The sequence below is a fragment of the Mytilus edulis genome, chromosome 1 (assembly GCF_963676685.1).
Source record: "Mytilus edulis chromosome 1, xbMytEdul2.2, whole genome shotgun sequence".
Taxonomy (NCBI): Eukaryota; Metazoa; Mollusca; class Bivalvia; order Mytilida; family Mytilidae; genus Mytilus; species Mytilus edulis.
Window position 1 is genome coordinate 110,069,142 of NC_092344.1, and position 17,158 is coordinate 110,086,299.

At 31.5% G+C, this 17,158-nt stretch overlaps 2 protein-coding genes across 10 annotated transcripts in view; one reads left to right on the top strand and one right to left on the bottom strand.

The window, feature by feature from the left end:
* The window catches only part of LOC139517755 (protein phosphatase 1G-like), a 28,335-nt gene extending 24,733 nt beyond the window's left edge, over window positions 1–3,602 (bottom strand). Inside the window, exon 1 of one of the 2 annotated variants that reach the window (XM_071309139.1) lies at window positions 3,387–3,602. In XM_071309139.1, coding sequence (XP_071165240.1) covers window positions 3,387–3,497 — 111 coding nt within the window. In that variant the 5' untranslated portion in view covers window positions 3,498–3,602. The remainder of the gene's footprint in view (window positions 1–3,386) is intronic. The other variant, XM_071309147.1, reaches the window with a different exon arrangement.
* LOC139517781 (nuclear receptor-binding protein-like) overlaps window positions 3,564–17,158 on the top strand; it is a 34,000-nt gene continuing 20,405 nt past the window's right edge. For 4 of the 8 annotated variants that reach the window (XM_071309208.1, XM_071309217.1, XM_071309227.1 and 1 more), the window contains exons 1-6: window positions 3,747–3,962; window positions 8,365–8,487; window positions 10,238–10,339; window positions 12,301–12,390; window positions 12,950–12,990; window positions 15,003–15,097. In XM_071309208.1, coding sequence (XP_071165309.1) covers window positions 3,846–3,962; window positions 8,365–8,487; window positions 10,238–10,339; window positions 12,301–12,390; window positions 12,950–12,990; window positions 15,003–15,097 — 568 coding nt within the window. In that variant the 5' untranslated portion in view covers window positions 3,747–3,845. Of the gene's footprint in view, window positions 3,963–8,364; window positions 8,488–10,237; window positions 10,340–12,300; window positions 12,391–12,949; window positions 12,991–15,002; window positions 15,098–17,158 lie in introns of all 8 variants that reach the window. The other 4 variants (XM_071309263.1, XM_071309244.1, XM_071309258.1 and 1 more) reach the window with 4 other exon arrangements.

A 17,158-nucleotide genomic window follows, 5' to 3' on the forward strand; every position in this document is an offset into this window, starting at 1 on the left:
TTTATTTTTTATAAGTTGGTTTACGGATCTGTCGACCTGATTTTGTCTAAAAGTGAAATAAAATAAAAATTTTAGATTTCATGTTGTTTTTATTCCGCCGACCTGAATTTTCGAGTGCAGTAAAAAAATAATCTAAGGAGTTTCAAAAAGTTTTGTTTTGTGTTAAATTCTGTTGTTGTCATGAACGACGCATTCCAAATAAAACTTTCAAATGATGCAGACTAATTACATAAACGTGTGTTTCACTCCCCTGAAACCTACGTGCCATTGAATAAAACATTGTTCTCAATCTTTGATATCCCCCCTTCATGCCCTTATATCCTTACAGACACTCTCAGTCTCAGATCAATATTTACAATGCTTTTTACGAAAAAAATTATAAATAAGAAGTGACATTTTCCCCAACGAATATTATAATATAAACCATCGGAATAGTTTACCCGAAAAAGTTGTGTCTGCAAAGATCGTTGATAACTTTAAAATACAATTTGATCATCATTGGGAAGATGTTATGTACCAGTTCTAGTGATAAATTGGGGACTATTATTTTTATTACAAATTTTTATTGTTTCTTATTATGAGTGCTTTGGCATTAGGAAGAAATAAGATACCAGTTCTAGTGATGAATTTGGACTTCTTTAAATATTAGCTTTTTTAAAATTTTAATTATTAGTCAACCAAAAGTGACCAATAAAATGCAGGATTATTATGAGTTTAGTTTTTAGATCAAGTACAAATTTGGGTGGGCTTAAAAAGGATTGATTTTTTTTACCTCCTCCGACCCTAACTTTTCACAGCAGTTGTCTGTATTAAAACCAAGTAATAAAAAAAGAGGTTTAAACGAAGTAACTTATCCAGGGGAATACTTTAACCTACAAAATTTCAGAAATTCAGGAAACAGCTGAATATTAAATTTTCCTGTTTTTAAAACAAAATCAGTATATATTTTTGGGGCAAATGAAATTTTCAAAATTTCGCACATGTGTAATGTACCTATCAAATTACAAGCTGTTAAATTAATGAACCCCAAATATATATATAACAAATAAATGGCTTTAAAAAGTTGATTTGCAATTAATGGAGATTAAAAGAAACTAGATATCATTGAGATGGGAGCCATCTCTGTGGGCCCCGCTGTGAATAATGTGCATTAAAAAATTGTATCTTTACCATAGGACATGGGTTTGTCAACTGAAATCAAAGTTTTTGACCTTGACCTTTGACCTAGGAAGTTGTAAATAAATTATGACACACCCTTTGGTGTTGGTTTATATACATGTCAAGTATAAACTTTGAAATGATAACGGTTCTCAAGATATAGAGCGGACACGATCTTTACCATAGGACATGGGGTTGTCAACTGAAACCAAAGTTTTTGACTTTTAACTTTGCCCTAGACAGTCGTTCATAAATTATGACACACCCTCTGTTGTTGGTTCATATACATGTCAAGTATAAACTTTGAAATCATAACGGCTCTCAAGATATAGAGCGAACACGATCTTCACCACAGGACACAGGGTTGTCAACTGAAACCAAAGTTTTTTTACCTTGACCTTTGACCTAGGAAGTTGTACATACATCATGACACGCCCTCTGGTGGTGGTTAATAAAGATGTAAAGTATAAAGTATGAAATCATAATGGTTCTCGAGATTCGGACGGACGGACGGACGGACAGACTGATCACTATAGGGCGACCCGCCTTTGACCTAGGAAGTTGTATATACATCATGACACGCCCTCTGGTGGTGGTTAATAAACATGTAAAGTATAAAGTATGAAATCATAATGGTTCTCTAAATATGGAGCGGACACAAAGTTAAAGTGTTACGGACGGACAGACTGATAACTATAGGGCGAACCGCCTTTGACCTAGGAAGTTGTACATACATCATGACACGCCCTCTGGTGGTGGTTAATAAAGATGTAAAGTATAAAGTATGAAATCATAATGGTTCTCGAGATTCGGACGGACGGACGGACGGACAGACTGATCACTATAGGGCGACCCGCCTTTGACCTAGGAAGTTGTATATACATCATGACACGCCCTCTGGTGGTGGTTAATAAACATGTAAAGTATAAAGAATGAAATCATAATGGTTCTCTAGATTCGGACGGACGGACGGACAGACTGATCACTATAGGGCGACCCGCCTGAAGGCGGGGCCCTAATAATCCCACAATTAAAAGATTGTGGTACATCCTGTGTATCCATGTACCTTTCACTTAAAAAAAACCCAATAAACAATTATTATAGTGGAAAAAAATTCACAACATAATTTAATTTCAAGAAACCTTGATGAATATCAACTATAAGAATTTATGAAATTTGTGTCAAAAATTAAGAAACCCCCTTCTTGACAGTTCTACAAATATCTGGTAATTCCGTGCATTAGCTAATTTTAAATGCCAATAAAGATTGAAACCCAACAGACTGTCAAGGATGTTGAGCAAACTTATTTCATTTAAAAAAAAATTGATTACAAAACACTAATTTTATCCAGGGTATGATGTAATTTTTTATAATAGAAAATGGCTAAATATATGCAAGCCTCAAATCTATGTCCGGCCTCAAATCTATGTCCTATTTAATATTGTGTCAGACGTTCCAAATCTATGTCCTGTATAATTTCACATTTATGTCCTTTATTTACTCTATGGCCATTTTTGGCTCAAATCTATGTCCTTTCATTGACGTAGGACATAGCAAAACATCATCAAGTATATGACGAAACTGCATAACAGGATTGATGGCGGAGCAGGACGCTATACCAAATGAGGGATACATTATATTTAATAAGCATAAAAAAAAGGTATTTCAAAGGATCTAAATCCAGAAGCGTTTTGGGCAGATAGGCCTTACATTGTTCACAGTGTGATCACTTAAAAGGTAGGTCAGTAGTGGTTTTTCTTTTTGCGATTTATGAATGGAATGTGAAAAACTATATCTCGAGTGAATGCGATTGATAGTTTAATTATTTTTACCGATAACCGCTACGAATTTCAGCTGACGGCGACTATACACGAAATCCCCATATTATAGATAATTTCCGTATATATTTCACATTTCATTTCCCAATCCTATAGCATTTTACTAGAAAACCAGATGTGGGTACGCGCAGCCAAGACCGTCAATATGACTATTCGTACCCGCATGCGGGTACGCGCAGACACTGCCTAGTTAAAATGAAAGCAACTGACTTAATTAAACAATAAATGGACTGTTATGTAGCTTTTTAAAGTGTATTTGACAACATTTCTTAAGACATTATCATGGATTTTTTTTTATTGTTTTCTTCAATGGAAGTCGTTCAAGCAAAACTAAGAAATTTAGACTTTTAAGGGTCATAATATTTTTGATCATGATGATGTTGTTTTCACCTCTTGCGCCATTCGCCAACCCTGCATTGAAGATGCCCCATATTTGAAACCTTGACATGTTTCGTCACTTGAAATTTTTTCAGTGTTTGGCGTCGACAAATAGACACCCATAATGTCGCTAAATTAGTCAATATCTTTGGTAAACATTCCAGATTTCCACATGTGTATTTCGCGGTTAGTTCCCCATTGGTCATGTGATCAAATAACAAGTCCGACGAAAATATTATATGTTAAACAAGAGGTGGAAATTGGATTACTTAAAATGAATCCATTGTCATGAACAATATTGATAAGTTTTTACCTTTTTATATAACCTGGAGGGCGCGACTCTTTCATTTCTGTTTATTTTTATTCTAATATTTGCTGCTGAAGTTGTGATCTATCCAATTTCCGTCTGCTCCGAAGGTAAATAAATTTTTCGTGAATGATCAGAAATTTTGTTCATATAAGAACTTTGACATGGGAGATGTAGACCAGGAACAACCAGAAAAAAATGACAGTGCTGACGAGTCTGAAGATGAAGGGGAAGTCTTAGAATATTCGCCATGTGGCAGATGGCAGAAAAGAAGAGAAGAAGTAAGAAAATAATCAAATTTACTTCACTATCTTCATAATTTCATTTTGGAGGAGTGCCTACATTGGCAGAATTTATATTGATACAGATTGAAAACTTTTTCTATGAAATATCACTCACTTAAATGTATTACAAGATTACTAACATTTGGGAAAAGGAATACAATAGTCATAGCAGTTGTACTACATCATGTACATGTATATGGACCATAATTTGCTATTGGGCTCGTTTCCTATAACGATAGAAAAGTGATAAAAATGTGTATTACTGTAAGAAAAGTTGTAACTACATCTAAAGAAGCCTTTATTTTTATCAACATACAAGTGTATGCTACTCTTCCCTAGAAAAAAAATTGAAATTAACAAATTTCAAAGATTATACGACAGTATTTTTGTGTCGTTTCTCGCGTTACTTTTCGCTTCCGAAGTGCATAACGCTGACTGATTTATAACCGGCAAATTCGTAACTTTTGCTTTCAAATAATAAAGAACATCGACCAATTAGAATAGTCAGAAGAAAATGCCGAGAACTATAAGTATTTCTGTAGCAGGTGTAAGAACACTAGCGTTACTTTGGTTTCCAATTTCGTAACGCAAATTTTAGATGATGTAATCTGCTTTGTTGTAATAGAATTCTTTATAACAATATGCAAATATGAACTCTCGCGAGATGTTCAAACAGGTAAATCAGAGATGATTTACATTCTAGTTTTGTTCTTCGTAATAATTAAGTTAGAAAATGACGTTATCGTTATGCGTTACATTTCAAACGAAACTGAAGTCCAGTTATTTCCTTTTTTTTTATTAAAATTGTTTTTGTCGTTAAGTTCTAATCATTTCCGGTCATACGTGAAACATGTGACTAACATGTGATCACGCCCTTGCGGCCAGATGTATGAAATACTAGGTATAAACATTGTTTTTGTTTCCAACGGGATGTTAGCAAACATAATCTGTAGACTTGTTTCGTCTTGTTTAAAAAAGGAAAATACAATTTTCAAAGAGATTGCACCGGGGGTCTATTGTTTTTCCTATGTGCATAATGTTACATACGATCTTGTGTGAAAATAAATGCCCAATGACTTGACAAAATCGATTTCAGATTTGACAGACGTTATGACACACTTTGTTTCCTGATAACGATGTAAAGGGTCCTTTGAAAATTCAATCGACATTACGTCTCTTATCATTGTGCCGATGCTCGTTGGCTTGATTTTGCTTCAGCAGTAAATATTACTGGATATTTTAGGTGAATAAAGATAACTTAATAAAAAATACATGTTAATATACCGTTACACTTGGAGTGTACAAAGTTGCTATCTTTGTCACAATTTTTAATTATTTTTTTTTATTCATGTTCTGCAAACACTTTTCAGAAACGCAATAAACTTGTCAAAGGAGAAGTAAACTTTTCCATGCATGACTTGAAAGGAAGTAATTTATTGATTTTAGCCCACTAAAGTAGGTTAAAATGTGGAAACCATGTAGATGGTGTACAGGTCACAAATATCACATGGTGCCTATTTTAAAGATTTTAATTCCAAGTTAAAAGTTTTTTTCTTTACTGGATTTAAAGAATTTTACATTGCCAATGATTTGGAATAAATTGTATATAACTGGAATTTCAAAACCAAATATAAATACATTTTTTTGGCTAAAACATCAAGATACAACGATTATGGTATCCTGTATCAATGAAGAAAATATGGAAATTTCTGAATAAATTGTTAATGAATGGCTATTATCTATTTTGAATTTATTGAACCATAAAACTAATTTTTGACTCTTCACATTGAATAATCCGCGAAGCGGATTATGTAAAATGTGAAGAGTCAAAAATTAGTTTTATGGTTCAATAAAATCAAAATAAATTATTGCCATTCATTATAAATAAATTTCTATCAAAAATAAGGCTCAAGGAACATTTTATATTATTTATATTAACAATAACAATTAACGTACACACATGTTGGCGTATGAATACACAACGTCAGAGTGGGCGTGTCGCCATCAAAATTGACAACATTGAAAATAAAACTAATAATTTTAACCAATCAGAAGACAGTAAATACACCAAATTTATTTATTACTAATTGTTTTCAAAACAAGCACATATTTAGGAGTTTTATAATACTGTTACATTTAAGATGGATTTTAAGAAAAAGTATACTGTTCAGACTATTTTAAGCAGATTTTGCAATAAAATAAAACTAAAAAAATGCTTTCGGTTTCTTATGGTTTCCTGTCGCGTTTAAAAAAAACATTGAAAATAAATTTTAAATATTAACATGAAGCAAGTAACACTAGTAATGGTGTTCATTTATGTCTTTTGAAATATATTGTACAAAATAAAGAAAATATAGATTGGTTTTCTGTTTGGTTTCCTGTCATGTAAACGGTGAATCAAAATGTATTATTTTTTTCTTGAAAAACTCAATTGTTCCATTAATACTATTCTAACACCAACACAACCCACAGAATAAAAGTTAAAGTTTTAGAACTTATAAAAAAGGATACAAAAAGAAACCAAAGGCCGAATACCAAATTATGGTCCATATATGGTATAGCCGAGGCTATAGCAATACACTTACCAAAACTCCATTATAAAATAATTTATTAAACACAAAAACATAAAAACATAAGGGTGCGAAATAGAATTTAAGTGCCAAAGTGATAAGGGCCTTAAAGGGGTGAATATGAATGGGCGTGAACATGTTTTTGATCTTCAATCTTCAATCTTTGTCGTGATGACAGAGTAATCTCTCTTGTGAATTATCCTCTCTTGTAAAATTATTATCACTAGTGTAGTTTCTCCTTTGTACTTAGATATTGTAGGTGGCGCTTTAAAAATATTATAGACTTATATAAATGTATCAAGTGAAAAAAAAAGAAAAAAATGGTTAATGAGGTTATCGAAATGGCATGAAAAATTAAAAAATATTAAAAATTAAAAGAAATTTGTATTAAATTATCCACTAAAACGGTTTGTTTCCTCTATGTACTCCGCTAATAGTTGATTGATACTTTCTGCATTTGGCAAATTGATTGTTTATAATAAATTGTCTAAATCTGTTGGAATGTTTTTGGCGAATGGACCTAGATTCTAGTATTGTATTATTATGGTGACTGTAAAATTTAATTAAGATTAAAATCATAAGATAGACTGCAAGTCTAATCAGTGCCAGGGTAATTCAACACTTAATGTGCATTCTGTACCTGTATGAATACCTTGCCAATACCAATACTGGCTTTAATTCAACGGTTTGAGAATCTGCCACCGATTTATTGGCGTGAGAGCAGATTTGAAGCTCTCTGTTCTTGATGAGTGCACTTCAGTGTTGTCTAGCTGATTCCACACGATCACTGTCTTTACAAAGAATGAGTTTGAATATTGTGGTGTTTTGCTTTGTGGAATGTCAAAACACTTAGAGTGATTCTTTACTTGCTATCCACAATATTTGTTGCGTGGTATTCTTCAAAAGTTATAGTCCTCAGCTGTTTTATTTGAGGATAACATGCACCTATACTGTGGAAATTGCAATGTTTAATAAACAGTCTTGTGTATACATGATGTACATAGTACATTACAGATAAGGTTTTTACGAATTGCTAGGAACAAACTGTGGTGATACAATGAAGTTACTGTGTATATGTTAAAGGGGCACTAACTGTCAAATTCATTGTAACCGATTTGACTCAAATTCTCATATTTGGTTTATAACCATGTAAAACATTTATCCAAACTATCAAAAGTCTAAAATAAACAGTTTACAGAGCATGGGGTAGATAATATATAGGTTCGTTTCGTGTGTATTTTAGTCCAGACACCATCTAATTAACTATCGATTTGACCTCAGATGACCAAATAAGCGATGTAAACAAAAATAAAGATACGAATAGATTAAACCAACACGTGCAATTGGATTTTTATAGGTCTGTTTGATTTCATTTTATAGATTAAAAATAGATGTTTCTCATTGTTTTTAATCATATAAGAATGATTTTATGTGCATCGAATTAGTAATCAAATGATTTACTGTAGTTTCATTTTCATTGTTGACATTCTTTTTCTTTAAATAACCAGTACACGTACAATGCATGCGTTGTCAATCTCTAGCTAGGGGTTAACTTGAAGTTCACATGAATACCGGTTAGAATGATGATGACATTTTCACTTGCAAGTGAATCAGTCAAAAATTATGTTTAATCGCTTATTTCAACAAAATTAAAGAAAATTGATTGCTAAAAGCAAATTATTATTTCATTATTCTAATTCGATTAATGATTGATCTAAAAAAAATCATACTTTATTTTTTTATATATATCATAGCTAGTGCCCCTTTAATGCTTAAATGATTTTAAAAAAGATGTTTTAATTTAAACACACTATAAAATATTTTTGTAGGTAGAGCAGCGTGATGTTCCAGGTATTGATTATGCCTTTCTTGCTATGGACACAGAAGAAGGTGTCGAAGTGGTATGGAATGAAGTGCAGTTTTCAGAAAACAGAAATTTGAAGGCTCAAGAGGTACTTCATTATAGATACATGTTTATGAATCCAGCATTCATAATTATATATGTGTTACTACATTTGTAGAAACTATGTTGGGTTGGCACACATTCAGAAGGTCTAGCTCAAGTATGAACAGTATTTATATTTTATATTTTGATATGTATATATAGTATCAAGTGTACCATAGTTCTATTGCTACATACTGAATCTGTCATAAATTTATTGAAAAAATCTTTATATATATATATATATCAATCCTTGTTTAGCAATGCAATTGAATGTATCCTTAGGGAGTTTTATGTTTCCAATTATATCTCTGACCTACATTTTATGTTTCAAAGAAATATTAAGTTTTACACCAGAGTTCAAATCTAATATATACATATTATATGATAATGAAGTGACCTATGATCATATAACTTTCTGAAAAGAAAGCCATTATGACATAATTTTTAAGCTTCATCTCTAGTACATACTGTTTGTGACAAGAAAAACTGAATTAAGCTAAAATATAGTTGCATCTTTCCTCTATGACCTGACAAGTTATATTTATAGATCGGTATGTTTACAATTTTGAAGATTGATTGCTTATTAGCCTAAGTCAAATGTATATAATGAGAATAAGAGTGTCAGGTACAAGGGTCTGGAAACGGTCATATATGCCAGTCTTGACCTAAACTGAAAGTATTTTGTCCTAAATGAGTAATTGGGATTTAGGACAAATTTTATTTTTTTACAGAAACAATTTCGGTCATTTAATGTCATTTCGTTGAGATCGAGTTTCTAACATTGTCTAAATCACCATTTTGAACTTATTTTTTGTTTATTATCCTTTTCCTGTTATAAAACTGCCACTCTAGTAAAGTGTTATAATCCTGAGGGCCCTCCTAATAACTATAGTAATGCCTCGTGGAAATATTGGCTAATGATCGCTAATCTCTTTACCTGTGTTTTTAATTAAATTTTCTATTGATCACAAGCTCAGAACTAATATTTTAAAGAAATTAAAAGTTCATAACAACTGTCTGCAATATTTAATTACTTTTCTCACCTTAGACATTGTCAATTCTGATTTAAAATTAAATTAAAATTAAATTAATTTACGTAGAACAAAATATTGTTTCACTACAAACACACGTGCTTGAAATGCTCCTCCGAAAATTAGACACTAAATCGTAAATTCAAAATGATTTCATGCTAAATTAAAAAAGTCCAACTATTATAATTAATATTCAAACACTATTAAAGGTAAAACAGTTAAAAAGCCAACGATTTCCTGTGAATTTGATAAACAAAACTAATCCCGGAAATGAGTCTGGAATTGGTCGTTTTACTATTGTCGTAAAACATCCGGTTATAATTTTGTCTTCAAAATGGAAAGAAACGTAAGCGAAGTTTGAGAAATTTATCGTTTTGAGTCATTAAAATCATTTCATTTTTAAACTGTTGCCTTCCTTTTATTGCTCAAGATCGATTTTAAGGAAAATGGTAGGGAAATTTCTGAAGTAAATGCGATGCAACAGTTAAACAAGTTTGTTGATGCTACACGTATCACTGTATGAGCATACACACAATCTTTGTTTGAAAAAGGGCACCAACTTTTAAGTTATCCGAAAATGACCGAAATTAGGTGAAAAAATTTCCGGATCCTTGGTCAGGTAATTATAATATATTAATACAAATAGTTTAAGTAAATTAAAGGATTAAAATGAATACATATCTGTAAAAGCAATAAAATTAACTAATAATGTAACTATCATTGCAGGACAAAATAAGACAGGTGTTTGATAACTTAATCCAGTTAGACCATCCAAATATAGTCAAATTCCACAAGTACTGGACAGACACAAAAGATGGAAAATCAAGAGTAAGTAAATATTAAAGTTACATTTAGGCCAGGGTTTTTTAATTTGTTGGTTTACGGATTTTCCCCATGAAAAAATCGGGTCGGTCGGTCAAGGAAAAAAAGAAAAAAAAATAATTTTCAAGACAGAAAAATATGCAAAATATATATATATTTCACCTTTCTAACAATATGTTTGTTATGCTATTTTGTCATCATTTCTTAAATTTTACTTCAATGAAAGATTATTGCTCAGCCGTCATAAACATCGCATGACATTGTCTAATAATTTCCTGTAAAAAAGGGGGGAAAGGGGGGGGGGTGTTCACGTACAAATACGAAATAAAATCGTCATTTCACAAACAAGAAAAACAGAGTCACGTAGCTCTATAATGATCAATTCCAGAAAACTTGGTGAATAATGATCTTCAAGCACAAAAAACTGATAAAGAAAAATAAAATGTGAAAACGTCGTACGAAAATAGTTTCAACACACGTGTCAAAAACGTAATAGACTCGTCCACTGGAAAAACGAGAATATCGGGTTAATCTGTTGTCATGCATTCCTGTTTTTTATCCAAATGGACGATTTTTTTTTATTATCTATGAAACAAGAAAATTCCAAATAATTTGTTAATATTCAGTGCTTTAACTTGATGTCTTCCACCTGTCCACATTTGGACAAGTCTATTTCTATAAGATGGTGCATCTTACAGACTGATGACAAATAAGGAAAACGAACTTATTGTGTAATTGGTTTTAAACACAGGTTTCGTTCCGCAAAATTATTTGCGCAAACGACATTTCAAGGTCAGTTTTGTCTATTTTTTAGAAACCTAAACTGGAAGTTAATTTTTTCACAACAGAAAGTGTTATCAATTTCGCTAGTGATTATTGCATTTCATTTCATAAAATAAAGAGTATTTTAATTATTTCTCAGGGATAATGCATTTGTTAGGGTTGGCGGGAATAAAAAAGCATGAAAAGTCAATTTTATTTTTATCCTGGAAATTGGCAAAATTGGGTCGGCGGATCCGTAAACCAACAAATTAAAAAATCCTGGCCTTACCTGGTAGGTTTATTTAAACTAGGTGTATGGTTGGCCAAAAAAAAATATGGAAAACTGACTTATTGAAATACTGGGAAAAGGTTCATTAATCAAGACCATGATCATCAGAAAAAACTCATCTACTGGTAGTAAAAATAAGGAGATGTGGTATGATTGCCAATGAGAGTTATCATGGTTATAAAGACAACTGACAGATTTACAGAAAATGAATTCTTAAGATTGATGGTTAACTACACATGAAACATTTTTATATTTTTAATATTGAAACGACAGTAAAAGGTTCCATGACAACACAACACAAAATATTCTTTATTTTAGCACCAAAGAAGTGAGCAAATTTGTGTTTTGTAATAATTTGCAGCTCCCAGCTCTTAATTTGAAACTCTGCAATTGCTACTGCTACATTTGCTTCTGAACAGACCAACTGCTTTTGTTTATCTTCAAATAACAGACAAGCAGCTTAGATTGTTGTACATTAAACATACAGAAAAAATTGCAAGTAGAAATTTACAAGCGTTTGGTCTGCTACTAAGGGGTTAAATTGAAGTTCTCATGAATACGGATTCAATGAGGTGGAATTATTCACTTGCAAGTGAATAATTCATCATCAATGTTTCTTAGCTTAATTTGACAAAATGGAACCATACTGGCTGCTAATAGCAAATTATTATATCACTATTTCACTTTCATTAATGATTGAACAAAAAAAAAAACATAATTTATAATTTTAAATTATCTTTTAGCTAAGTAAAAGTGATACTTATAGTAAAACCTTTATCATTAGGCGTTCAACTTAAAATCAATGGCCAGTTAAGCAGGCAAGACAAATTGGTGTGTGCAGTGGCACTGTGCACTCTCGTTATTGATTTGTCCAATTCTTTTGATTTTTTAGCTTTATATATTGCATTTATTTCAGGTCATCTTCATAACAGAATATATGTCATCTGGCTCACTGTCTCAATTCATGAAGAAAACCAGGAAAAATAATAAAACATTTAATTTAAAGGTATGCTTAAGTATTGTTTGAAGTGAATATAAAATGAATATAAAATGAGTAGCAAATCAATAAATAGGTTGTACAGATAATACCACTTCAGTATTACTTGACCAGGGATGTTTATTTTCCCACTTAATACTAGAGAAGGAAGTATTTTCATTCTAGTTCTCATTTCCAGAATGAGAAATGGACCTGTGATATATGAAAGTTAGGTATTATCAATTGAAATGTGGAAAATATGCATCACACTATAAAAGAGACAGGAACCATTCAAATCAAAGGTTCTGCTTTTGTCATTTGTGGATAAAATTAAACAGACATTTAATACTTAATGTCGAGAATTTGAACACTACACTATTCATCTGCAATTATCATTCATTCGATAAATGAAGTTTTTCAGATAATATCTCCAGGATTACTATAAATTCTAGTTTTATCAACTTTCATAAGTAAAACGTTTTTAAAATATCTCATCGAGAATATAAAAAAATACTTTCTGACCATGAATCACCATTTGAATATTAGATTGGGTGGGATTTAAAATAGTTCCGCTTTTTTTTCTTTTTAGGCATGGAAGAGATGGTGTACACAGATTCTTTCAGCACTGAGGTATGTATATACAATGATACATTAGAACAAAGTCTTTTGGATGTAAACATTATTTTGGTCTCTGATGGATAGTTGTCTCATTTGCATTCATGTCCTTGATAACATAATTTGAATGTGATATCTTTTTAGGAAATTCTTGCGACAATAATATTTTGTATGTAGTTGCATTACTATCTGTATATCTCAGTTTGACTACAGTTTTGAGGTCCTGCTCTCAGGTCATGGTCCAGTGACTTTCAATGAATTATCAATTTTCAGTGATAAGTTTTCTGCTTCCTAAGTTAGTTTGATTTGAACTATTTGTGAGATCAACTTTTTTTGTAAAGTTACATTGCTGGCTGTACATCTCAGCTTGTCAAACGTTCCAAGGCCCTACCCACTAGTTGGTCCAGCAACATTGAATTCATAAGCAATGTTGCTATATATATCAGATAGTCTTTTTCAGAATTTTATTCCAACAAATGAGACATATCTCTGTGTCAAATTTATTTTATTTTATAAATATAAGAAGTTAGCAGGATACTCTATCCTTAATAAGAAACTCTGCTCAACATGGAAATTTCTTTAAGGTGTATTCTTGAAGGAGAAAACTATATGGAATGCAGGGACTAAACTTATTAGTTACCCAGTCATCAAGATGACCAAATTTTTGGCTAGGCCAATGTTTTATTATCCTCCTTGTCACTGTGTGACTACAATATTTTGCAGTTAATCCCATTTCTACTTTTGCCCCTGCGATATACTTAACTGTTTCCAAACATGAATTTTAAATAATTATTGTTTAGTGTCCTCCTGACTTAGGACAGGCACAAACATTCAGAATGTGGCGGGGTTAAACATGTTAGAGGGATCCCAATCCTCCCCTAACCTGGGACAGTGGTGTAACAGTACAACAGAAGAAGGAATTATAAAATTCAGTTGAAAAAGGCTTAACTCATCAGAGGTAAAAAAAATTACCCCCCTTTGCATATACATTTGTACATGTATATAAAAGAGAACTGCTTTTAAAAGATAATTTTACAATGAATTTTCATATTAACTGTAAAAAATAATTCCCTTCACCATGTCAAGATAAAAGTTAAAATTTTGTAACAGTAAGATTTAGATTAGACATTCACAAATTTATGTATTAACTGTAATTTTACTTGAAAAATGTCAAATGAGATAATTTTTAACCAGATTTTTGTGACAAAAATGTTGGTTATTGATTTGGGGATGTACGATGGGTGGCTGGGCGGTCGGTCGGGCGGCAATCAAATGTTGTCCTTGCATTAACTCATGAACCTTTCAACCAAAGCTTTTGAAATTTTAATATGTTGTTCCTGACAACTAAATGAAGGTCAAGTTCAATAATGGCGATTTTGACTTTTACCTTTCAGGAGTTATGGTTCTTGAAAGATTGAAAAATGGAGTTTCCAGTCGTGTCCGTGCATTTACACATGAACTGTTCTACCAAAGCTTCCCATATTTTAATATGTTGTTCCTGACAACTTAATGAAGGTCAAGTTCAATAATGGCGATTTTGACTTTTACCGTTCAGGAGTTATGGTTCTTGAAAGATTGAAAAATAAAGTTTCCAGTCGTGTCCGTGCATTTACGCATGAACCATTCAACCAAAGGTTTTGAAATTTTTATATGTTGTTACTGATGACAAAATAGAGGTCAAGTCAAATAATGATGATTTTGACCTTTGCCGTTCAGGAGTTATGGTTCTTGAAAGATCGTAAAATGGCGTTTCCATTCACGTTGTTGCATTTACTCATGAACCATTCAATCTAAGCTTTTCAAATTTTAATATGTTGATACTGATGACAAAATGGAGGTCAAATTTGATATTGACGATTTTCACTTTCACCATTCATCAGTAATGGTTCTTGTGATATTGCCAGGACACAAATAAATGTTAATAAATCCGGTTTGCTGTCGTTGTGACAGCCTCTTATTATAGTTCAATCCAGCATTGACTGTCAATAATGTAACATAACTGTACATGCCATGACATATATTTTTAGCTACCTTCACTCCTGCAATCCTCCAATAACTCATGGAAATTTAGCCTGTGACACAATATTTATACAGCATAATGGGCTTATCAAGATTGGTTCAGGTAAGGCAACACTTTACAGCGGAGTAATACAAGCATGAATAAATGCTTTGCAGCATATGCTAATTATTTATGATTTCATTTTCAATAAGTTTATTTTCACTTTCTTTTACCCCTTAATAACAGTTAGGAATGATGCAAAGGTTTTATAGTCACAATTTCTCGTTAAGAATTTGTTTGCTTTAAAATGCATTGCATGCATAATGATCTGCTTTAATTTATGAAGGCTGTATCATTCTCTTGCTTTCCTGTAATTTATTTATATTTGTTTGTTTCCATTTACTGCACATGACAGATCTATAGGATCTACCTAACAACACTGATGATTACAAAATTCATCCACGTCTTAAAATAGTTAAATTTTAAACTTATCAAATTTTGTAGTCAACAGGGTAAAGAAGTAGAATCTGTTTTAACAATGATTTATATGAATATGAAAGGAAATTACATAATACATATTATCAGCGAGTGGTTTATCAAACTCATTATATCCTGTTTGCAGCGCTAGAGAGTTATATATAATCCGGCAAATAATTCAGCAAAAAAGCTTTACCACTAAATCTTAATTTTTACATTAATCATGCTTTTATATGATTGGCTTTGTTTTTAGCTTTCATCACAACTTAAGCTTCTGGTAATGCATTCATGAATGATCTGTTTGTAATTATTTGCAAGTAATTTCTATTTAAATTGATTTTTGTAGGTTTTGCAAAAACTTTTACTGGTATGCATTAACACATATTTACTTGATAGTCCTATCTTCGAAGAAACCCATAATTGCAAGAAAATTATTATAAGATCTTGTTAGATTAGTAGTTTCAGCAATTTTAAATCTTGATATCACTCTAGATATTAATTATGATTATGACCCCATTAATCAGCAGCCAGGCCATATGGTGACCCATGTTTGTCCTACCATTGTTCTTAATCTTAAATACCCATAGTTTGGGTTTTTTTTGCCACCATATTTAAGCTGAATTTGAGTGAATAAAAAAAGTTGAAAACTTGAAACTGAACTCGCATCTCATTTCAAATTACCTACTTTTTAAAGAAGTAAAAGCAATTCAAAATTTGGCAGCAGGAAAAACCATGTGTGTCATCCTTAATGTTCCATTCAAATCAATGCTAGAAATGAATGACATTTGTTGTTACACATAATAAATTTTGCTGTTAAAAGTTGAACAATACATAATCTTATATGATTTTGATTTCATTTTCAGTGTATTTTTTTCAAGTTTCATTTTCCATTTCTCTGCAAACAGCCAAAAAAAATTCGCATCTATTTAAGGTTATATTGTATTCCATTCAAGTTTGGTTCTATTATTGACAAGTTTGCTGAAACTCAGTCTAAAGTTCTTTGTTTCGGTGTAGGATTCAGGAATGAAGCAGCTTTTAGTTGATTAAGCAGTTTACTGGAATTTGATTCAGTATGCTTCTGCTTCTTACTGGTAAGGTTTCTACACTCAAACAATATGGTTAAAGTCATAAAACAATTATTCCTTTGTTATCAGGCATGATTGCATGTCCAATTTAGATAGTAGATTAATAAATTCGTATGTGTGAATGATGCTAGACAATAAAGTTGTAGCACAAAAAAGAGATCACTTATATTGACTGTAATTGTCATTGTCTGTAGTACACTTTGCTTATCTCCAAACTCCTTGAAATTTGCTAGATCAAACTCAACCAAAGTTAAAGTTGCATAGCTTCGTCTACAGGACATGATTTTTGATCTAAGTGTGTTTTTTTTTTAATTTCCAATACACTACAATCTGGTGTTACATCAAGATGTTTGCAGGATAACTTAACATTAAAGAAAGGATAAAGCTAACAAAATTATTTTCAAATTACAACAATTTTTTTTTTTTAATTTGATTATTTTATGTGTGTTTTTTTAAACATTATTGAAATATGTTTGTAAAAATGGGGTAAATGACAATTGAAAAAAATCTTAAATTAACTTTGCATATATAAGAATATAACCCTGTGCTTAATGAATAACAAATATTCACTGTACACTGGTAATAACTCTTATGATAATGTGTTTCTTGTGGTATAATTCAG